This window comes from Mastigoproctus giganteus, chromosome 2 (assembly GCF_048544385.1).
Source record: "Mastigoproctus giganteus isolate SK-2022 chromosome 2, ASM4854438v1, whole genome shotgun sequence".
NCBI lineage: Eukaryota > Metazoa > Arthropoda > Arachnida > Uropygi > Thelyphonidae > Mastigoproctus > Mastigoproctus giganteus.
This window is the reverse complement of record NC_143576.1, coordinates 259,411,794-259,437,106: the sequence shown is the minus strand read 5'-3', so window position 1 is coordinate 259,437,106 and position 25,313 is coordinate 259,411,794. Positions and strand designations below refer to the sequence as shown.

General features: G+C 37.0%; 1 protein-coding gene across 2 annotated transcripts in view; it reads left to right on the top strand.

The window, feature by feature from the left end:
- The window catches only part of LOC150090421 (lysophosphatidylcholine acyltransferase 1-like), a 347,274-nt gene that overhangs the window by 38,771 nt on the left and 283,190 nt on the right, over positions 1-25,313 (top strand). For both annotated transcript variants that reach the window (XM_090369114.1, XM_090369115.1), the window contains exon 3: positions 14,424-14,554. In XM_090369114.1, coding sequence (XP_090225240.1) covers positions 14,459-14,554 — 96 coding nt within the window. In that variant the 5' untranslated portion in view covers positions 14,424-14,458. The remainder of the gene's footprint in view (positions 1-14,423; positions 14,555-25,313) is intronic.

Here is a 25,313-nt window from a genome sequence, read left to right as displayed (position 1 = left end):
TGTTATGGGGAAAATGATGGAGTCACTAGTATTGCAGGATCATCTAGGCAAGACTGCGGTAATAGTTAAGACACAGCATGGGTTTGTGAAAGTGAGGTCTTGTCTGACCAATTTGATTGGATACTATGATGTGGTCACAAAGGAACTGAATGTCAAAAATAATTTTGATATCATATACTTGAATTTTAGGAAATTTTTGATACCGTTGTACATGGAAGTCTGCTGTTCAAATTGGAGAGGAATGGCATTAAGGGTAAGTTGCTACAATGGATAAAGGGATGGTTGAGTGGGAGACGACAGAGAGTGGTAATCAGTGGACACTGCTCTTTGTGGACAAATGTTATTAATGGAGTTCCTCAGTGTTCGGTGCTGGGCCCATTCGTCTCTGTAGCCAGGTGGGCCGGAGCAGCAGTGCGTTGCACATGCTTCTTGATTACACTGGGGTTCGAGCCTGTGACCACCAAATACGGAGGATGCAGAAAGGTTAGGGAATGACCACTGCATATCCCTGGAGCAATATATCCTTAGTTGTTAATGCTCCTAAAAACCAAATAACATACAAACAGCTGGGCCCATTGTTGTTTTGTGTATTCATCAATGATATTGATGAAGGTATATCGGGATTAATGTCCAAGTTCGCAGATGATACAAAGGTTGATATATAGGAATTGTGCTAGCAGGGACAGGGAAGTGATCTTGGTGTACAAGGTCAGGCCACACCTAGAGTATCGTGTACAGGTCTGGAGGCCTCAAATAGAAGGATGTAGAGTTGCTAGAACGAGTACAAAGAAGGGCAACAAGATTGGTGAGGGGAAATAAAGGGGTGATCTTACCAAGAAAGGCTTACGTTCTGCAAATTGCAGCACCTGGAGAGTACCTGCAAATGATCTGATTTAGTATTAGTAATGGCCACATGGTGCAAGAAAGCCTATGGCTTATGCTGCACCAGCCAAAAAAAAAAAAAAAAAAAAACCCCGAATAAAACAGTGATAAAAAAAAAATAATAAAATAAATAAATGAATAATAATAATTAATAAAAGAAAAGGAAATTAAACCGATCATCCTATGTGCTTCCCTGACCCGAAGGTACTATCCAGATGACCTTTGAATTTCTCCAAACTGTCGGCCTCTACCACTCATGTAGGCAACTTATTCCAGTAATTTATAACTCGCTGGCTAAAATAAAACTTCCTGCAGTCCAATCTAAACATTTCCCCCCATAACTTGAATTTATGTCCCCTAGTCCTAGCATCATTTATAATCTTGAAAATTTTGTACTCATTCATTTTACTGATGTCTCTCAGAGCCTTAAACACCTCAATCAAATCTCCTCTAAGGTGTCTAGTTTCCAAACTCTACAACCCATATATTCGAAGTCTTTCCTCATAAGGACCCTTTTGCTGATCTCACCAGGTGAGTTCCCCTTCTTTGCATCCTTTCAAGAAGCTCGATGTCTTTCTTTAGGTGCAGTCTCCATACTTGAACACAGTATTCCAAGTGTGGTCTAACAAACGCCTTATATAATGGATTATCACGTCCCTATCTCTATTTGCAAAAGTTCGATAGATCATCGATAGGACACCATGGGCTTTCCTTGCAACCTGTTTACAATGCTCAGAGAATTTCATGTCTGACCATATCGTAACACCCAAGTCCCTTTCCTCCAGTACTGGGTTTAGCTGAATTCCACCAAGTGAATAAATTATTTTGGGATTACTGTTTCCCAGGTGTAATACCTTACACTTTGTTGGATTAAAGCATAGCTGCCATTTTTCTGACCATTCCTGAAGTCTATCTAGGTCTCTCTGAAGAAGCTCAGCTTGACAGTGATCATTAACTACTCTACCAATTTTAACATCAACTGCAAATTTAGACGTCACGCCCTCTATCCCTTCATCGATGTCGTTTATGAAAATTAAAAACAACGGTGGTCCTAATATTGATCCTTGGGGAACCCCACTTCTTACATCAACCCAATCTGAGGAATAGCCATTTATCACAACCCCTCTGCCTCCTGCCCTGAAGCCATCCTGCTATCCATCTAAGGATTTTCCCAGTGATTCTAACCTGTTCCAGCTTATAAAGCAACCGCTCATGTGGGACTGAGTCAAAAGCTTTGCTGAAATCTATTTAGGTCTATAAGGCCTTGATTGGGTTGAGTAAGCTGAATGCTAATGGGATTCTTCCTCTTGCTCAGATTAAGAACCTGAGTGGGCATAGATTCAAATTGAGGAAAGACAGTTGTAGAATAGATGTGTGGAAATTTGCCATTAGCCAGCGGGTGGTTAATTGGTGGAACAAGCATCTTTTGTTGAGGAAGTCGATAGCCTAAATAAATTTAAGGCTGAGCTGGACGATGCTTTGGAATCAATGGAGGGGTGAAATGGGAGTTTTTTTTTTTTCGCTGATGCTGCATAAGCTTCCTTTTTTGTATCGTATGCCTTACTAATGCTAAGACTTTAAAAATAATAATAATAAAATCTAAATCATGGTAGAAATACAGCAAATTCCTGCTGTCCTTTACAGTAATTTCAAATTGTACCTTGAGCCAGCTTGCATTTTCATGAGATTTTGATATGATATTGACATTTACATGCAAAATTTGAAGAAATGTTCTGAAATTTGAATCCAGAAGTTGAAACTGTATCAAGTAAAGATAGCAGGAATTTGCTGAATTTGTAATAGTTTAGGGTTTCCTTTTTTCTTGAGTCCTAATATAGTATGCTTGCCCGTTTTGGCATCTTAAAACTTTTTTTTTTTGCTTGCTACTAAAAGTAATGAAAATTTAAAAATGTGTATCAAATTAAACATATCTTGGCTTTTATAAATGTGATAAATTTAGTATTAACTTAATGCTGTCATAAAGCTGAAGTCATAATGACTTCAGAATATTTTTTATTGATGACAGTGGTTTGTTGTTTTTGAAACAACAAAAACAAGAACATGTTAGAACCTATAGTACTTAGTACTGTGCCTGAGTTGAAGGTTGAGAAGATGAAAGAAGTTACTTGTTGATATATTAGACTTGAATTTCTGTAGACTGTAAATTTCAGGAAATGTGTGAAGGAAGTTTATTCCAGAAAATGGAAGTTGAAGGAATAAATGAGGAAGACGAAAAGTTGGTTCTGTGAGGTTGAAGATGGACAGTAAAAGGATGCTGGCTGGTTGCGGCACATGTTTCGAAGAAAGAGAGGGAATTACAGAAGCCAAATTAGAAAAATAGTGCTCATGAAAGTATCTATAGAAAAGGCAGAAACAGAACAGCAGAAACAGAACATCTATGAGAGAGAGAGAGAGAGAGAGAGAGAGAGAGAGTGTGGAGAGACTTTGTAAGAGATGGATCATTAATGAAGGCCCTCTATTGAATGGAGTTTAGAAGCCTGAGAGAGGTTAAGGGGCAATGCCCCATATGTGGACACAGTATTCCATGGTATGGTGTATTTCTGTTTTGTGAAGAGTGAGTAGCTGTTTAGAAGAAATGGATGTCAGATGAATTAATGAGGCTCGTGGCAGAGAAGAAAAATGTATGGGATGCGTATAAATTATCAGGCGACACAGAAGCTTATGGCAGATATATGTAATGCTGAGAACAAAAGAGAAAATCCAGTTTTTTAGATGAAGAATAAGCAGTATTTGTGATGTGCTTATTCCAAGAGAGAGAGAGAGGTTAGAAGTCAGGGTAATCCATAATAGAGATATGTGATCTTGCCTAGAAATCTGAGTGTAATCAAAGATAAGAATAGCAGCAGAAGAATCCTTTTTGTGAGATATAAGACAGGACCGAGGGTGCCTCCATAGCCAGCAGTGTGCAGGAGCAGCAGTGTGTAGCACATGCTTCTTGATTAGACCGGGGTTCGAGCCCATGCCCACCAAATACGGAGGATGCAGAAAGGTCGTGGAATGACCACCGCATATCCCCAGAGCAATATGGCCTTAGTTGCTAATGCTCCTAAAAACCAAATAACAAACAAACAAACAAACAGGACTGAGTTTTAGATGGACTGAAATTAACTAAGTTATCTTTGCCCCACTGGAGAATTACCTGAAGATCATATAAGTAATTGTAGTGGATATTTGAGAAGTTGAAGCTCTTTGTGTATGACAAGGTTTCTCAAATGGGATGGTGGAATTCAAATAGTTTTGCTGATGATGCTCTCATCAGTAAAGCTATGAATAGGATTTACAGTCAAAGGTCATTAATATACAAGAGGAAAAGAGTGGGAGAAAGAACTGAACTTTGGGGAACAGCAGCATTAGTGGAGAAGTTAGATGACCAAAAGCCGTCTACCATCACCAGCAATGAGTGGTCAGAAAGAAAACTGTATATCCAATTACTGAAAAAAAACAGTAGGCAAACCATAAGATGAAGTTTATAGGCCTTTATACCAAACACCATTAAAAGACGTTGAAATGTTAATAGTAAACTTTTCCATTGAATTTGTCCATAGATGGGTAACATAAGCTAGTATATTCCCAGTGGATTGAAACTGACAGAATACGTACTGACAGTTAATGTATTTCCCATTTCTTTAGAAAGAATAGAATTGGATGAGAGGGATTTGTCACCCTTTTTAGGAACTGGCTGGATATGAGCAAATTTCCAAACAGATGCAAAAACACCAGTGGAATAAGAAAGTGTAAAAATGGTGACACAGAACAGAAGTGAACACGGGTTTTGATAAAAAGTGGAAAAATACTATCAGGGCTTGGTGCTTTCTTGGCATCAAAACTGTTTGAAATTCTGATATCCTTTTGATGGAAGCCCACAGGAGGCATTGAATGGAGTATACTAAGAATGGTAGGAGATGGTTTACCAGAGTCATCAGTATAAGAGTTAGCAGAAAAGTAGGATGCTAGCAGGTCAGCTTTATTTTTAGTTGAGGTGGCAATGGAGCCATCTAGTTTTAACAGAGGTTTTTTTTTTTATGAAAACCCCAAACACGAAAGGTATCAAAACCTATAGTACTTAGTACCGTGCATGGGTTGAAGGAGAAGTATGGGAGGGAGGGATGCCGGAAACTTTGCTCTAGAGACTAAACATGGGTTTCACCACTTCAAGCCTCCAATAAGCAAAGTGGTGATATTTCACTGGTTGATGAAAGTCATCTACCACTTAGTGGGTGTAGAGATGACTGAAGTTGTGGCCAATAGCTTTGGCATAAGAGTAGAATGCTTAACTATCATTTGGACAGTAAGGACGTTTTCTACTCTTAGCCTGTTCAAAATCTAGTTTGGACTGATTAATAACTGCTTTACAATTGTTGTGAGCTTGGGTGTAGGCTGAAAATGAATATGGAGATTTGGATTTAAGACAGTTTTGGTATGCAACATCCTGAACAGCCTTGGCACGTTTATCAGAAAACCAAGGTTTAGATAAAGGACGAGATTATTTTAAAGTTGAGTGGAATAAAGGATTTCACCTCTACAAGAATAATTTCACTGACTATATGAGTAAACATGAATATTAGAAGATTTAAAACATTAATCGAACCAAGGAAAAGAAGAAAAAAGAAATCTCACGTATCATCGCATTTAACATTCTTATAATTCAAGACAACAGGATGGCCACAAGAGAAAGGCTCCATTGGAGAAGAGACAATCACCAAGTTGTGATCTGTGGTACATGGAGGACCACTCACCCCATCTGTGTACTTGGAAGGATGGTTTGTGAGAAAAAGATCGATCGAGTGTTGGCTGTGTCTGGTATTCTGGTAGATAAATTAACAATCTGTGCGAGGTCATTAGCAGTTGCAAAAGTATCAGCTTCTTGACCAGTTGGTCTGTGTGACTAGAAAATGGAAGCCAGCTGGAGTTGTGGACATTAAAATCACCAAGGAAAATTACTTTCTCCAGTGTTGGACTGGAGAAAGTCAAGCTTCAAAGAAGGGAAGTCAGATTTCTTACTGAATAGTGGAGTTGGGACAATGCTAGAGGCAACAGATGAATTTGACAGAGTGGGCTCGAGATATTTTAAACCAGAAAAGATCGAAATGAGGAGATTCCAAATTACTAAGTGTATGAAAGGTAATATTAGAGCAGCCATATGCACAAATATCCACTTTGAAGCAAAAGGATCGTACAGCAAATAATTGTACAGCATGAAATGAGCTGTTGTTGAATAAACTGATAATTTGGATTCTATCAGATAAAGTATGTGTAGCTTGACAGACTGTAAATGGAAATGAACATCATTGAGATCTGAACTGAGACCACGTATATTTCTTATATTTGTGAAATGAATGATGAAATATTTGGGAGGTTTAGATCTTTTTGCAGATAAGTTTGTTTTATTAGTTTGACAATTCATGATGTATTCACGAATTGTCAGGAGTAAGAAAAGGTGGGGAGGACATGTATGAAATAATGAAATTTTTGGATATGGTATAGACATGGCAAGAATATACTCAGCTCCTTGAAATAATGGGACTTCATCAATGTCTCTTCCCCACATAAACACTAATCACACTCTGTCCAGTCACTATCTGGCAGATTAGAGGCAGCAAGATTATACGCTAGCTAATCTGGATGTCTCCTGGAGAATTACTAATAGGTTCGGTCTGTTGGACTGTCTAGTGGCTGCTCTATGAACACCTCTTTTAGGGCTGTACCCTCAATGTATAGAAGATTGAATCTCACCATTGAATCATAACTCCAAAAAACATCAATCACCTTTATGATGGAAGAGATGGGGGCTGCTGGAGCTAAACATGGGTTTCATTACATCAAGCCTCAATAAGCAAAGTTGTGGTATTGTACCAGTTGATGATGGTCATGTACCACCTAGGATTGCCTGGTAACACAGAGGGGGGTCATTCCTCTGTGTTGTGTTGTGGTGTGGATGCCACACCTTGACTCCCTCTTATGTTGGTTCACGCCTGTGTGGTCACCTACAGTATACTAGATGCCATATTTTGGGACTTGCATGGGGATTGTACCCAGGCTTACTAACAGTCCCTCCATTGAAGGTGCAAGCAGAGGATTTGTTTGTCACAAAATGACATTTTTCTGAAATTCAGTCTACATGACTCAAGTGCTCATTTGAATATATCAGTTCCATCAGTGTTTTAGACTCCCAGGCAGAAGTCTAGCGTGTTATACCCGAGAGAATGTCTGCAACGTCAAGAACCAGACAGACACATTCACACAAACAAAACAGGTTAATTAATACATGCAATGCATTGCAATTCAGGCACATTAGATATTTATTTCTTTAATTAACTGAATTTTTTTTATCTTTCTCTGTTTAATTAAACAGAGAAAGAGATGAAAGAGAAGCAAGCAAAAGTACAGTAGGCCCTCTATTTAACGGACCCCGATTTAACAGACTTTGGATTTAACAGACAAAAAATTTCTGTCCTAAAGGAAAAATTTAGAACCTATTTATATCTGATAGCATCGCACATCAGACAGCACATCTGTCTGATGTGCACCACTATCAAACAGATGTGCTGAAAATTCCTTCTCACAAAATGAAGGCTGTTTTAGTGCTAAATAATGCACCTGCTCACCCTAATGCTGAGAAATTAGCAGAGATGGGAGAATTAAATGTGTTTCTCTGCCTCCTAACACTACTTCACTGATATAGCTGATGGATCAGGGTGTAATTGTTGCATGTAAGAGGTTGTATAAGAAGTTCTTGGAAGAGATGATGGTTGTTTTGGAAGAGATGATGGTTGTTTTGGAAGAAACAGAAGATGTAGAAGAAGATACAAGAGGCACCAGGACACTGCAAAATTTACATGCATACAACATCAGATACTTGGAAGAAGTTGTTGTGTGATGCAGGACCTGAAATGGACTTTGAAGGAGTTGAGACGTCTAATTTTCAGGACACTTCTGAGGGCTGGCAACAAAAATGCAACTGAGAATGATGTGGAACAGTGGCTCAAAAATGAAGAAGGTGATCCGGGCTATCAAATTTTTTCTGAGGTAGAGATTGCGGAAAATGTTGTTCATGGAGAACAAGAGGTCGATGATGACAAAGATGAAGGATCATTTGCACTTCATCCTAAATTGTCTGTTATAAGACACCATATGGATGACATCATACATTATATTGAATCATCATCAGACTCTGATGTGCTTCCTTATTATGAACATTTTAGAGAATTTCGATCTATAGTAATAAGGAAGCAGCACCAAGGTGTAAGGCAACTGAAGCTTGATAATTTCTTCAAGACCACTTCATCAACTGGACCTGTTTCACCAGAACCCTCTACCAGCAAGGAATTAACACCTCTCCCTCCATATGACAGTTGTTTCTGACTTTGAAAATTGTGATTCTTTCAATTAAGTTAATATTAATATTGAATATTATGTATCTTTTTTAACGTTTTTTTGTATGTTTTTTATTCAATGGAGTTGAAGAATTTTAAAGTATTTTTTCTCCTTAAAATGGATTTAAATGAAAAAATAATTTTCACATTGAAAATGACTTTGCGTGACCTTTAAGAAAAAAAAAGTGGTGGAAACACTCCATTAGTTACATTGTATATTTTTTGACAGGTTTAATTAAAAAAAAAAAAAAAAATGGTTCCTGTCGTAAATTTATTTTTATATTTTTGACAAATGTTTTAGTGGTGTCTATAAATTACTTAATGTACATTATAATAATATTTTATTTATACTTATACATTATAATAACATTTTAATACATCCTGTACATTGTAAGTTGGTTATTAATATATGTTTTTAAAATAAATTTGATTTAACAGACTTTCGGAAATAGCGGACACCCCTTCCCCCAATTAATCCATTAAATCGGATTAATTGGGGTTACTGTATAATTAACTGATTCAAGAATCTTTGAAGTCAGGAATACGATATATGATTTCTTGCATACATACATTTTGGAAGAAAATATTTATTATAAAATAAAATCTTATAAGATAACTGTAATTAAGAGGTCATAAAACCACTTAAAAATATGCATGATAAATTGAAATATGTAGGAGCTTTTGGCTGCTGTAATCAGCCTTTATCAACTGAGTTGAATATATAAAATAAATTTATGCTTGTGGCTTTAATATCATCTGCCATTTAGAAACTGCTTACATCAGCACTGCCAGGTCTATAATCAGTATGCATTGTGGTATATTCTTGCACCATTTTTTTTAGCCTATAGTGCTGCAAGATTATTATTAGTAGTAATAATAGTGGCAAAGAAGTATATGTTACCAGCAAAGTATATAATCTAGGCATTGTATAGAATGCCTGACAAAGCATGAAATAAACATTTCCTTATCATCCTATGATAAGGAAATGTTTATTTCCTTATAATACCATTATAAAGTGAATCACAGTTCCAATTTTTTTTCTATGTATGCAAAAAAATGCCAGGGGAAAAAAAAAAACTGAAGGGAAATACTCCTAACTTGCTGTTAAAATGAATATATAACTGTTATAAGTACTAAATATAATATAAAAAAATATTTATAACATGGAAACTTTGGGGACTTTCATTTACTTTACATTTATTAAATTTATTTCCCACTACTATGTTTCTAACATTAGAAGTATTTGAACTTTTTCTTTTTATCTTTTTGTATATTTATATTCTATATTAATTTTTGCCTTCATCGTCATCTGGCATCGTTCTGCTATTCTACAGGTGGACGTATGAAGCCTCGCCACTATGCCCTCTCCGTGTACTTCTCTCCATCGTTGATTTCACTCCAGTTTCCTCCTCTCTTAATGACATCGGTCTTTATTATGTCTTGCCATCTCATTAGCATTAGTAGAGGCATATGATGCAAGAAAGCAAGCTTCTGCAGCATCAGCCAAAAAAAAAAAAAAAAAAAACCCCTTTCACTTCACCCCTCCATTTATTTAGGCTATCAATTTCCACAACAAGGGATGGAAGTCTGTTTCACCAACCAACTACCTGCTGGCTAAAGGCAAATTTCCGGACATCTATCCTACATCTGCCTTTCCTCAATTTGAATTTATGCTCTCTCAGGTGATTATTCTGAGCAAGAGGCAGAATCCCATCAGCATTGAGCATACTCAAACCATTCAAGGCTTTATACACCTCTATCAGATCACCTCGCCGGTGCCTAGTCTCCAGACACTGTAATTTGCAAAACTGTAATTTAAGCCTTTCTTCGTAAGAGCAACCCTTTGTTCCATTCACTAGCCTTGTTGCCCTTCTCTGTACTCGTTCCAGCAGCTCTACATCCTTCTTGAAATGAGGCCTCCAGACCTGTATACAGTACTCTAGGTGTGGCCTGACCATTGCCTTATACAAGGGAATAATCACCTCCTTGTCCTTGATAGAAAAATTCCTGTATATCATTGATAAGACACCATGAGCTACTCTTGCAGCCCGTCTGCACTGCTCAGAGAACGTCATATCTGCCTGCACAATTACTCCCAGGTTCTTTTCATTCTCTACCACTTTCAGTATAGTACCACAGAGTTGACATGTTGCTCTGGGGTTGCTGTTTCCCATATGTAGTACTTTACATTTGTCAATGTTAAACTTCATTTGCCACCTCTACATTTGTCAATGTTAAACTTCATTTGCCACCTCTCAGCCCATCTGCTCAACCTTTCCAGATCCTGTTGCAGCAGCATAGCGTCAGTAGTGTCGTTAACAACCCTGCCAACTTTTGTATCATCTGTAAACTTGGACATTAAGCTTGATATACCATCATCAATATTATTTATAAATACAGAAAACAATAATGGACCCAACACTGAACCCTGAGGGGCTCCACTGATAACATTAGTCCACGATGAGCATTGTCCATTGATTACCACTCTCTGTCTTCTCCCCCTCAAAAACCCCTTTATCCATAGCAGCAATTTCCTCCAATGCCACACTGCTCCAATTTGTGCAGGTCTTCCATGTGCAACAGTATCAAAAGCCTTTGTAAGATCCAAGTATATAATGTCAAAGTTATTCCCTGCATCCAGTTTTTTTGTGGACTGCATCATATTATCCAGTCAAATTGGTCAGGCAAGACTTCACTTTAACAAAACCATGCTGTGTCCGATCTATAACTGAAGTCTTGTCTAGATGATCCTCCAGTGCTTCTTTAACCAGTGACTCCATTAATTTTCCTGGAACAGACATTAAACTCAGAGGTCTATAATTACTTGTGTTAGCCTTTGATCCTCCTTTGTGAATTGGGGTCACATTTGCACATCTCCAGTTTATGAGTACCTCCCATGAGTCCAAGGAAGCTCTCATAATTATGGCTAAGGGTTTGCTTACTTCCTTTGTTGCCTCCTTTAATATAACTGTATAGATCCCATCCACCCCAGGTGCCTTTCTTGTGTTTATCTTCAACAATTTCTCCTCCACTCCACACTCAGTTATAACAAGATTATCTAGCTTACTGCCACTGTTGAATACACCTCTGGCATTCCCCTTGCTGAATAACTCCTCATGTGTGAATGTCGATGCAAAATATTCATTTAGTTTGTTAGCTACCTGAGCAGGATCATCAACAGTTGAACCATCAATATCAAGTGGACCAATCTGATTCATTCCCTTCCTTCTAGAGTTTACATAAGTAAAGAACACTTTGCTGTTTTTCTTTGCATCCCTTGCCAAAGATTTCTTGTAATCTGCCTTCGCCTGCCTAACCTCCTTTGTAACTTGGTTACAGATCAGATTATATCTATCATGGGCTTCTGTGTCACATGTTAATTTATATGTATCCCAAGCATTTTTCTTCTCTGCCATATGTCTCATTAGTTCATCTGACATCCATTTAGGCCTAAACCTTGAACAATATTTCTTAGTTGGTATGTAAAGCCTAGTAGCTTCCAAGATAAGTTCTTTGAATGCTTCCCATTTTGAATTTGCTGTTGGTAACATCATCAGTTGGGCCCACTGTATAGAATTTAAATGCTGTCTCAGTCCATCGTAGTCGTCTTTACGAAAGCAATATCCCTTCCCTTTACCCCTAATGGTAGTTACCTCTTTGAGTAAATCCCACTTCAGCACACTGTGATCACTGCCACCTAGTGGTTCCTCTATCTGCAGATTCTTAATGCATGAAGAATCACTACTGATAATCAAATCAAGAGTATTACTCCCTCTAGTTGCCTCCCGAACATGCTGATGTAGAAAACAGTCATCCGATAAATCCACAATAGCCTTGCTAGTGTGTGAGTGACCAGCCCCCAAATTCCAGTCAATATCTGGGAAATTAAAATCCACCATTATAAGACTCTCTGATTTACTGGCCCACTCTGTTTCCCTGTACAGTTTCTTATTATACTCATCAGAGTCATATAGCACACTCCCAATGCTTATGTCACACCAAACTGACTCGACACTGCACTGTCCAGTGATGTCGACTGGCTTCACTTCCTTGGATTTTATGTGTTTCTTAACTAATAGCATAACCCCTCCTCCCTTCCTATCCTGTCTGTCCTTTCTGTAGACGTTGTACTCCCCAAATTCCAATTCTACATTCCTTATATCTGTGACACCATGTCTCTGATATCCCAACAATATCTGCTTTTGATGTTTTTAGCAATACCTCAAATTCATCACATTTTTTTACTAAACTCCTAGCATTGGTGTACACGTAAGTATACTTGCACCTGTTTCTATTCTTAGCTACCCTAACACAACCCATGTGTTTACTTGTACCGCAATGACTCCCAGCAGTCTCTGAAATATCCTGCATCTTGTTTTTCAGGCTTCTGCTCATTCCAATAGAAGCAGTGCAAGCATCTCTTTCACCTCTGCCAGTGGCTACTGTTAATCTATTAGTCTTTGTCTCCCCCCAAGCTAGCAGTTTTCCGATCCACCTAACACTGCCTCGATATCATCTGTAAATATTCTTGCAATTGATACCCTTACCAATAATTTTATGCAATTACAAGGCCGAGTAAAGAATAAATACACCAGATTAATCAGAAAATCACAAAATAATGCTATACTAGTAAATTTAAATCAAAAGTTTTAGAAAAACAATAATTTCAAATCAATAAATAAGAAAATCCACTTAGCAGTTTAGTAAACTAATAAAAGAAAAACAAGCAAAAAACAATAACTTTTATGCGCAAACCAAGATCATTTCATTTCTGTGTATCCATCATATTGCTCATTCATTTCTCCAGTCATCACAACGGCAACAGTGTAACATCCAGTGCTTCAGCTACAATATACAGAGTATGAATGGCCTATGTGATATGTATGAAAAAAAAAAAATATATAGTAATTTTGCTGGATTTCTGTTGATCTAATTTTAATGAAATTTGGGTTGGCTTGGCTAATCTTTTTAAAAGTGACAAACAAAATTTCGTGAAAACCCATTCTACTTGGGGAAGAGTTATTACATGCAGCCAGGTTATTACATATGGATGGACAGATGGATAGATATGGTGAAGATAATAGACACTTTAGTGCTTTATGTATATATATGCTAATATGCCTAAAAAAGACTGATTACTCTGCCAGTAAGGAAAGCAAATGAACAACATTGAGATTAAAAAAGGCTTTGCAGAGCATGGAAATGTAATGATAAATGATTGGACAGTGAGTTTTAAAAGCTGGCATTTGTGCCTTCAAAGCTATAAATTCTCTATGAAATAAACTCTCTAAGTAAATTCTCTATGAAATAAACAAACATCACCTGCACCATAAATGATTTCTAGAATTTAGTCCCTGTCATCCCTTAGAATTTAGTCTCTTTCCAAAAACTAAAATCAAGAGGAAGGTTATACTAGGTTTATTCCTTTGTGGACCTTAAAAAAACATAAGCAGGAAAAATGTTTTAAGTTGGAGTACTTTAGATATTAAAATATGTATGGCACTTCATAAGATTGACCATGGTGTCAGAAGAAAATGGTGAAAAAAGCATTAGAAGTAGTATAACATGCCTACTTATGGTTGCCATAACCATAAGTAGACATGTTATAATGGGAGTTGTAATATCTCTGAAAACTTACTGACTTACTCTTGCACCTTCATACTTTTGTCCCCTCACATGAAAAAATGTGTATATATGTGCGCATACTGATGAGTTAAAGAAAAGAATACACGAGCTCTTTCAAAAGTTCAGTATCTGTCACAAAATATAAGGCAAAAAATTGAATAACCATCTTGATACTAAATCTGCAGAGAACAAATGGAGGAAATATCTAATGTTCTTAACTTGAAAAAATGTTTGTTTGTCTGTCTCTTAACATGTAACTTGCTTTTCAGTATAACTTTATTGGTTTAGTCACAATTAATATTTAAAATTGGGAAAATGATTTTGAATTACACTTTACAGTGTATTATAAATCTGCCATTTTGATGCAATAATTGCTTTTCAGTAGAGTTATTTTGAAATTTGATGTTTTAAAAACAACTCTCACATTCCATAATTATAAATTGTTTGAGTATATTTTCTTTATGCATAGAGTTTCAAAGCTCTTATGTGAGTTTTACTATATTAAGTGTAATTCTTGTCCAGGTTGTATTTGTTACAATCCAGATGAAGTGATAGAGATGCCTACCAAAGTTCATTCGAGTCAGTCAATTCCTGCAGAAATAGCAAATCCTTTTATTCATCATCTAGAGCTGAAAGCCTATGATAAAATTAAGGTATTATTTTAATAAATAATACTAGAATAACTGGTTATTTTAGTTACAGTAGAATGTCTGTTATTCTGAATGTCAGTTATCTGGAACGTCTGTTATCCAGAATAATTTGAAAGGCTAATTTTTCTTCTTTTTTTATTAATAGTATTATTTGAGAAAGATGTTTATTATGTTACGAGAGTATTTGTCTATTATATCTGGTGAAATGTTGGATTAGGAAACCATGAGTGATAGACTTTAGTCATTCGCTTCCATGAACCCAATTTTCCATGGCATATTTTTTTCTCTTCATTTCATATTATGTTTAGTTTAGCTCCAGATTTGGTAGGAATAATATCGACCCGAAACTGTGCAATTTATTATTTTTCTCAGTTTTTTACAGTAAAATGTCAATGAAGAGAAACAGAATGCAATGTAATCAAATTGATATCGTTAAGGAACTTGAGCTACAAAAAAAAAATGATCGAACTTTATTTTAAAAAATTACTTTAAATTTTTTTCCACATAGAATTTGTAGTGAAATACCTATCTGAATATACATATGTAAATGTGCAAATTTTTATTTATAAGTTATTATTTTTTTAATTGAATAAATTTTTTTTTCCCCATGATATTTAAAGTCTTTTTCTTTTACCTTAATACATTATAATAGAATTTATTTAATCTTACCTTACATTCGATTTTCCGGAAAATTTGGCTATCTGGAAGAGGTCTGGCATTAATTATTCCAGATAAGTGATGCTCTACTGTATTTTTTTAATAGAATCTTTGTATAATACAAAACTATTTATAAAAACACTCTCTCTCTCTCATACGAAGATAGTATACACAATAAAAATCACATAATAATTCAAACCAAGAAATCAGAAACAACCAGCAAACTTATGCAGTGTATCAGGCCCCCCCCACAGCCAGATGTTGGGCCCTAAATGCCCAACATTCTTATAATCAAGCAGATAAAATTAATCATGGACCTCACAAGTGTTTGTTATGCCACCACAGTAAATCTTCCTTATTAAATTATAAAGCAAATTTAATCCAGTTCTAGTTGTACCCCAGTTTGTTCTAAGTGGGGGGGAAACCATGGGCATCGGACAGGTCAACAACTTTGTTTTTTATTTATTGAAAAAGTTTTTGAATTTTTTGAATTCTGTTTGCATTTACCAGTTTTGCATTTACCTGTTTATAAGTATATTATCTTAATAGATATCCATACTTATTTTATCCAACTTTTTATTTTTTAATAAAAAATTTAAATATTAAAAAAAAGCTTGCTTTACCATATTATTTTTAAAACGCAAAAAAATTGACTCCACTAAAGCAAAAGAAAAAGTGTTACAGTCATAAAATATAAACAGAAATTAATAGTCACTTGCACATTTTCCAGTGCAGAAAAAAAAAGGTTGAGTGTGTAATTTTAAAATGTAATGTTTAATTGCATAGCGATTTTTTTCAAAGTGAAATATGCAATTATTGGGACAGCCCTTACAGGATTATGAGCTGAGAGTTGCCATGGCTCCAGAGATGCATGTGTTAGCAGTATGAATATCTTCCATACGCATGTACATAGTGATTTTTTATATAATGATATACAGTGGACCCCTGCTTTACGATTGTTCACTATATGATCAAATCATTTTACGATAGGCTCTCCATAATAAAATACCGTTCACTGTATGATATGTGGTAAGTGCTGGTCATTGTGATCACGTTGACGAATTGAACTTTAATTCTATTAAGTGACAATTCTGATAAGCAAAAATAAGAGGCATATTATCCACAGGATAACTAGCAGAAAAGCCCAATAAACCAGAAACTGCAAATTGTTTTTATTGTTTTGTGGTAGTGACCTCCAGAAATGTGCTTTAGAAAAATATCACAAAGGCATTCAAAATTGATTCTTATAACCGAATGTACGATAACAATGAAAGTGTAGTCATTTTAATGATTTGAATTGGTTTTTTTGAAATTAAAGCAGCTGATTCCACTAACCGGTGATCATGTTAACTGGCGCCTACTTATTTCACTTCATGATGGGATAGGCTTACAATCTCCAACCAGACCACGTGGTCTGGTTGGAGATTCCTCTTAGCCAATGGAGCATTTGTAAATGTGTTGGCTGCTTGTTTTGTTTTTGCATACTTTAGTTGAAACGATTTTTTGTGTTGTATTTTAATTAATATATTAGTTTTAATCAATTTTTTAATCAATATGTACAATTTCCATTATAAAAATCACCTTTTAGAGAGATTGAAAATTTTAACTTCAGAGGTCATGGAACGACCTCTGCAGATAAATATCTGCAGATAAATGAACCACTAGGTGGCAGTGATCACAGTGTGCTGAAATGGGATTTCCTCAAAGAGGTAACTACCATTAGGGGTAAAGGGAAGGGTTATTGCTTTTGTAAAGGCGACTACGATGGACTGAGACAGTATTTAAATTCTATACAGTGGGACCAACTGATGATGTTACCAACAGCAAATTCAAAATGGGAAGCATTCAAAGAACTTATCTTGGAAGCTACTAGCCTTTACATACCAACTAAGAAATATTGTTCAAGGTTTAGGCCTAAATGGATGTCAGATGAACTAATGAGACATATGGCAGAGAAGAAAAATGCATGGGATACATTCAAATTAACACGTGACACAGAAGCCTATGATAGATACAAGTTGATCTGTAACCAAGTTACAAAGGAGGTTAGGCAGGCGAAGGCAGATTACGAGAAATCTTTGGCAAGAGATGCAAAGAAAAACAGCAAAGAGTTCTTTACTTACGTAAACTCTAGAAGGAAGGGGATGAATCAGATTGGTCCACTTGATATCGGTGAGTCAACTGTTAATGATCCTGCTCAGGTAGCTAATAAACTAAATGAATATTTTGCATCGACATTCACACGTGAGGAGTTATTCAGCAAGGGGAATGCCAGAGGTGTATTCAACTCTGGCAGTAAGCTAGAGAATCTTGTAATAACTGAGAGTAAAGTGGAGGAGAAATTGTTGAAGATAAACACAAGAAAGGCACCCGGGGTGGAGGGATCTATCCATTTATATTAAAGGAGGCAGCAAAGGAAGTAATCAAACCCTTAGCCATAATTATGAGAGCTTCCTTGGACTCAGGGGAGGTACCCATGGACTGGAGATGTGCAAATGTGACCCCAATCCTCAAAGGAGGATCAAAGGCTGACACAAGTAATTATAGACCAGTGAGTTTAACTTCTGTTACTGGAAAATTAATGCAGGCACTGGTTAAAGAAGCACTGCAGGATCATCTAGACAAGACTTCAGTTATAGCTCGGACACAGCATGGTTTTGTTAAGAGCAAGTCTTGCCTGACCAATTTGATTGGATACTATGATGCAGTCACAAAAGAACTGGAGGCAGGGAATAACTTTGACATTATATACTTGGATCGTAGAAAGGTTTTGATACTGTTGCACATGGAAGACTTCCTCACAAATTGGAGCAGTGTGACATTGGAGGCAAATTGCTGCTATGGATAAAGGGGTGGTTGAGGGGGAGAAGACAGAGTGGTAATGGAAACTGCTCATCGTGGACTGATGTTATTAGTGGAGTCACTCAGGGTTCAGTATTGGGTCCATTATTGTTTTCTGTATTTATAAATGATATTGATGATGGTATATCAAGCTTAATGTCCAAGTTTTCAGACGTACAAAGGTTGGCAGGGTTGTCAAGGACACTACTGACACTATGCTACTGCAACAGGATCTGGAAAGGTTGAGCAGATGGGCTGAGAGGTGGCAAATGAAGTTTAAAATTGACAAATGTAAAGTACTACATATGGGAAACAGCAATCCCAGAGCAACATATCAACTCTGTGGTACTACACTGACAGTGGTAGAGAATGAAAGGGACCTGTTGGTGGTTGTGCAGGTAGATATGAAGTTTTGTGAGCAGTGCAGATGGGCTGCAAGAGTAGCTCATGGTGTATTGTCGATGATATATAGGAATTTTTCTAGCAGGGATAAGGAGGTGATTATTCCCTTGTATAAGGCAATGGTCAGGCCACACTTTGAGTACTGAATACAGGCCTAGAGGCCTCATTTCAAAAAGGATGTAGAGCTGCTGGAACGAGTACAGAGAATGGCAACAAGATTAGTGAATGGAACAAAGGGGTGCTCTTACGAAGAAAGGCTTAAGTTTTTGCAAATTACAGTGTCTGGAGACTAGGCACCGGCGAGGTGATCTGATAGAGGTGTATAAGGCCTTGAATGGTTTGAGCATGCTCAGTGCTGATGGGATTCTGCCTCTTGCTCAGAATAATCACCTGAGAGGGCATAAATTCAAATTGAGGAAAGGCAGATGTAGGATAGATGTGCGGAAATTTGTCTTTAGCAAACGGGTGGTTGGTTGGTGGAACAGACTTCCATCCCTTGTCGTGGAAGTTGATAGCCTAAACAAGTTTAAGGCTCAGCTGGACAGGTATTTCGAACGAACAGAGGGGTGAAGTGGTTATTTTTTATTTATTTTTATTTTTTATTTATTTTTGGCTGATGCTGCATAAGCTTGCTTTCTTGCATCAAATGCCTCTACTAATGCTAAAAAACAATGTGTTATTGGGTTCACATTACGATATATTCACAATACGATATTGTCTCTGGAACAGATTAATATCGTAAAGTGGAGGTCTACTGTATTAATAAAATTATAGCATGAATAAATTTTTCATGTCTTTCTATTTATTGAATTAAAAAGACAAATACTTTACAGTAATTATAAGTAAACCCACCAAAACAGCTAGTAATGTGAACAATAATACATTGTCTACAAAGTAGCCAAATGACATCCAATAAGTTTTTAAATTAATATCTAATTTCACTGTAATGAACTTGTACCATGTTGAAATAAAAACATTCTCAGTACAAAAATAGATGGTCTCTTTTATGTACTTTAAAAAACACAAACACAAATAAAGTGTTTTACTTAGTGGTTTTATATATTTCTGCTTTTATGCTGTTTTTTTTAAAGTGGTCAAAGAATTTCCCAATTGCAGCAGTCCTCTAACATAGATGTGATTCCTAAGAGTGTCTACTGCTTCCATTACAGCTATATTTGATGGATCAGCAACAGCTTCTTCCTTCTCTTCTTCCTCTTTTGCTTCATTTACCTTGTTTCCAAAACCAATAATTAATTCCTTATCCGTGAATTCCCCTTCTGTTGGTGCATTGCTATTGACCTCTATATATTTTCTTTACACTTCTTCATCTATGTTTTTGGGCACTTCCTCCCTTGAAAATCCTTTAAACTTTGGACACATCATTGGTGAGGCTGGACTTAAAACAGTTCTGGATTGTTGCAGATTCACCTAGAGTCAACACATTGGGCAGGAGGTGAATGGAATCAAGCAGTGGAATGAATGGCCTTGCAAGTTTTGGCACACTATCATATCTCCCCCTGTCAATCTGGCAGTAATCTCTTTCAGCATACTACTATGGTGATAGTATTTTAAATTTTTAATCATTCCTTTGTCTAATAGCTGTATGAAGCTGGTTGTGTTTGGGGGGAGGAAAAATAATTTGCATCACTTGGATCTTAACATCAGTTTTTTGGGATGTGCAATTATCTAGCAGAAGACATATGTCTAATATCTAATTTCACCATAATGAACTTGTACCACCTTACACTTTCACCTAGCGATGTCTTTGTCTGTGAATTCTGTGAGCCACTCTTTAAATATATAGAAGAGATCTTCCAGGTGCTGCAGTTAGATGCATATTTCACTGGTGTTGGCTGCACACCATGCAGACATACTGGGTTGGCTGATTTACTAATGATTAGCAGCTTTCTCTTATCTATACCTGTCCAGTTGCATGCAAAGAGAACTGTTTATTCTTTCTTTGCTCACTTTGACTCTAGATGGTTTTTCATTTGCAAACACAAGACCAATGTCTGGGGAGGGCATGGTAACAGAATCCCTGTTTCATCCCAATTATAGATGTCCTCTGCTTTGTAGTGGGTGTAGTTGTCAGGCCAAACATTGCATAGCCAATGTCTGCTGCCTTCTTGTCATGACTTTGCTTTTCATAATATGCTTTTTTTAAATTTAATCACTTGGTGTCGACACCATTGAAGAATCCATTGTCAATTAAACTGTAGCTGTTTTGAGGAGTGGCCCGGAAAAGGATACAGAGAGCACGGGTTTGGGTATACAGTGGTGCCTCGCAATTCAACATACCTCAATTCGACAGTCAGATTTCGCGGGCCGGCACAAACACTACATGATATTGCATGATAGAATTCTTTGCTGGACTACGTAGCAGCATTTAACGTTACTAAATAGCGCTAAATAGTGACGGTTGCTTCATACATTTTAACCAGTGGTATTAAAGAGTGGGAGTAACATTTAACCAATGATAGATAAAGCGGGAATAGATCCTACAATCGTTCAGCTACGTTAGCTGCCCTCAAAGATAGCTACAGGTATGCCGTCAGTTGTTCCTCAGTTATGAGATAACATTATCTCGTTAATAATCACAGTCTCAGTTCATATTTGCTCGAGTTGTTTGTGCTAATTTATAATTCTACATTTCTCATAAAGTAAAAAATTTTGTGCTTTGGCAGTTATTTTTTGAGTGAAATTTGATAATGGGTCCAAAGAGAAGTGAATAGTGGAATAATTCAGGAAAGAAACACACTTGGTTGAGCATAGAAGAGAAGAAAGAAATTATAAAGTGCAGAAAGGTAGAACAATTACAGATGTAGCTCAAGAGTATGGCATCCCTAGGTCAACCGTGGCAAGTTTTTGGTAACAAAGAGACAAGATTATAGGTGCTAGGGTGTTCGCTGGAGCAATGAAAATTTCTGATAGAAACAGACCTTTAATCAATGAAGAAATGGAAAAGCTGCTTCTTACCTGGATTAGAGAAAGACAGATGAAAGGAGATCCAGTAACTCAGGATCTCCTTTCATCTTCTCATAGATCATAACTCAGGCAATGATCTATGAGAAGGCTAGGTTAATTTTTGAAGAATTGCAGAAGAAAATTCCAGGATGTATCTCAGATCAAACTGATGAATTCAAGCAAGTCGGTGGTTTCACAGATTCAAAGGTAGAACAGGTATCTGTAGTATTCTCAGACATGGGAAAGCAGCTAGTGCAGATAAAAAGGCTCCAGAAGAGTTTATGAAAAAATTTGAAGATTTAATCATAAAGGAAGGCTACTTGCTGCAGCAAATTTTTAACGGGGACGAAACTGGGTTATTTTGGAAGCGCTTACCAAATCGAACATACATCACGCAAGAAGAAGTGACGTTCCCAGGACATAAGCCTATGAAAGATAGGCTTACCTTGTTATTGGCAGCAAATGCAAGCGGAGACTTTAAAGTAAAGCCACTTCTCGTTTACCACTCTAAAAATCCTCGGTGCTTTGGGAAGAAAATCATCAAGTCCAAACTGCCAGTGATGTGGATATCCAATGCAAAAGCCTGGGTAGACCAGAAAGTCTTCAAAGATTGGATTTTTGAGGAGTTTGCCACGAGCGTAAAAAAATTCCTCACTGACAACAATTTACCTTTGAAAGCACTGCTGATTCTTGACAATGCTAGTGTCCATCCCCAAGACTTGGCGAACATTCTTGAAATTTACTTTGATTTCATCAAAGTCCAGTTTTTGCCTCCAAACACCACATCACTGATCCAACCCATGGATCAAGAAGTAATTGCCTGTTTTAAAAAACTTTACACCAAGGCTTTGTTTTCACAGCTTTTTGACATGACTCATTCTGATAACACACCGAAGGAGTTCTGGAAGACTGAGTTCAACATTCTTCACGCCATTTCCTTTATTAAAACTGCCTGGGAGGGAGTGACACAGAGGACCCTTCGTGCATCATGGAAGAAACTCGTTTCTTCCTTTTTTCGGGATGACAACAGTGCAATCCAAGCCGCTGAAGAATTAGAAGCAGCTGCGGCCATGCGAGAAATCATTTCGACGGCGGAGAACCTCGACATAGGAGAAGTTGATGAGGCTGATGTGGAAGAGCTTGTGGAGGATCACAATGACGAACCAACCGTGTAAGAACTCAAAACACTCAGTGAACAGGAAGCAAAAGAGAGAGAAAAGGAAATTTCATGTGAAAAAGAAGACAGGGAAAAAGGGCCGGTGCCAACAGCTGCCATTAAAGAAATTTTATTCCATTGGGAGAAGGTGCAGTCTGCTTGTTTAAAATGGCACCCCAACACTGCTGTTGTAACTAGAATGACAGACTTGTTTAACAACACTACTATGCATCACTTCAAGGCTATCTTGAAAATGAGGGAGAGACAGTCCACCCTTGATCAATTCCTCATCCCCATTCAAGGAGAAGAGAAGGGGGTAGAACAAGATAAATAAAACATCCTTCCAACATATAAGGCTCAATGAAATGTATGTATTCGTTATGTATTTTGTAATTTCGTTTGTTATATGGTAGAATATAATAAAGTCAATAATATTGTGTATTTCTCTCCGACAACGAATTAATCAATTTGCCATAAACTTATATGGAAAATATTGACCCGCAATTCGACAAATTCACAATTCAACTCTAATTCGGCAACAGATTTCAGTCGAATTGCGAGGCACCACTGTACTAATAAAATAGGGCTTTGCCAATTTCTTCTGTGGCTGATTCTCTTTATCCTTTCTTGCTCAGACTAGAATTCTCTATAAATTGATCCATCATTACTTGATTTTTTTTTTTTTTTTGATTTGCAGCACTGTGATATTCCCTATTTTGGTATTTCGTTTTGTGACAGCTTACTGGCCAAGTCCTTGATAACAGCGACTTGTTCTCTTAGAGTTAAGTCTTTCTGTTTTTGTGACATTGGTGGGTAAAAATAAAATGTCTTAAAATATTTTTTAACTTATATGTTCATTGTTCGATTCAAAAAACTCAACTGACTGTAGAGTACAGGCAGCTGCTTTACAACGCGAGGAATAACTTGTTACAACATACACTTATGTAATGTGGGAACGTAGATACATTGTGTTTATGTCTGTGTGTGGAGAAATATCTTCGAGAACCAGAAAGCTGAAAAATTACTGGTCAATTTAGAATTAAAAATATAGAAGAATTTAAAATGCTATTGGTTTGTAGGAAAGCAATTAGCCAGAACGTTCGTGAAAGTAAATATGTGCAGAGATTGAACAACGTAACATGAATGTTGTTGAATGTAATTGCTGTGTAAGTGAAAAGTAAAGAAAAAAATATTAAAAAAAAAAACCCAGCTATTTAGTATTAATATAACAAGTTTAACATTGACAAATACAACATACTGCATATGAATAGCAGTAACCCCAGAAAAATGTACCAACTGTGTGGTGCTACACTCAAGGTAGTTGAGAATGAAAAAGGCCTGGGGGTAATTGTGCAGTCAGATAATGAAGTTTTCTGAGCAGTGCAGGCAGGCTGCCAGAGTAGCTCATGGGGTCTTGTCAATGATATACAGGAATTTTTGCCAATTTCTTCTATAAGGAGGTGATTATCCCTTTGTATAAGGCAGTGGTCAGGCCACACCTTGAGTACTGCATACAGTTCTGGAGGCTTCATTTTTAGAAGGATGCAGAGCTGCTGGAATGAGTACAGAGAAGGGCAACAAGATTGGTAAGGGGAGCAAAGGGGGTGCTCTGCAAATTTCAGCATCTGGAGACTAGGCACCTGCAAGGTGATCTGATTAATATGTATAAAGCTTTGAATGCCATTGAGCAAGCTCACTGCTAATGGGATTCTCCCTCTTTTTGCTCAGATTATGCACTTGAGGGAGCATAAATTCAAATTGAGGAACAATAGTTGCAGAATAGATATGCAGAAATTTTCCTTTAGCTGGTGGTTGATTGCTGGACAAACTTCTGTTGTGGAAGTTGATAACTTAAATAAATTAAAGGAAGAACTGGAAAAACTTTTGGAGCAAAATGGATAGGTGAAACGGGAAGTTATTTTTTGGCTGATGTTGTATAAGCTTGCTTTCTTGCATCATATGCCACTGCTAATATTAAGAGTGGCAAATGAGGCACAAAAGCAAGGTTATACAGCATCAGCCAAAAAAAAAAAAAAAAAATCCCATTTCACCTATCCATCCTCTCCAATAGTTTGTTTACTTCTTTCTTGAATTTATTCAAAAAATTTATTCAAATTTCCTGAATTTATCCACTTCCACAACAATGGATGGTAGCTTGTTCCAGAAATCACCTACCTGTTGGCTGAGGCAAACTTCTGAATATATATTTGGCAACCATCCTTCCTCGGTTTGAAATTGTGTTCCTTCATGTGCATAGGCTCAGAAAAAGGAAGAATCCCACCAGGACTGAGTATCTCAAGCCTTAAACACCTTAATCAGATCACCTTGCTCATGCCAGTCTCCAGATTTCGCAGTTTGCAGAACAGAAGCCTTTCTTGGTAAGAGCACCCTTTTGTTCCCCTCACCAACATTGTTGCCCTTCTCTGTACCTTTCCAGTGGCTCTAGATTCCTCCTAAAATGAGGTCTCCAGACCTGTCAAGATGTGGCCTGGCCACTGTTTTATACAAAGGGATAATCACCTCATATTTCCTGATAACAAAATTCCTGTATTATCATTGACAAAACCCCATGAGCTGCCCTGGCACTTGTCTGCACTGTCCAGAAAACTTCATATTAGACTGGGTAACTCAGGGGTAACACAATTACCCCTGAGTTGTTTCCTTTCTCTACTACCCTGAGTGTAGTACCACACAGTTGGTACATTTTTCTGGGTTACTGCTGTCCATATGCAGTACATTGCA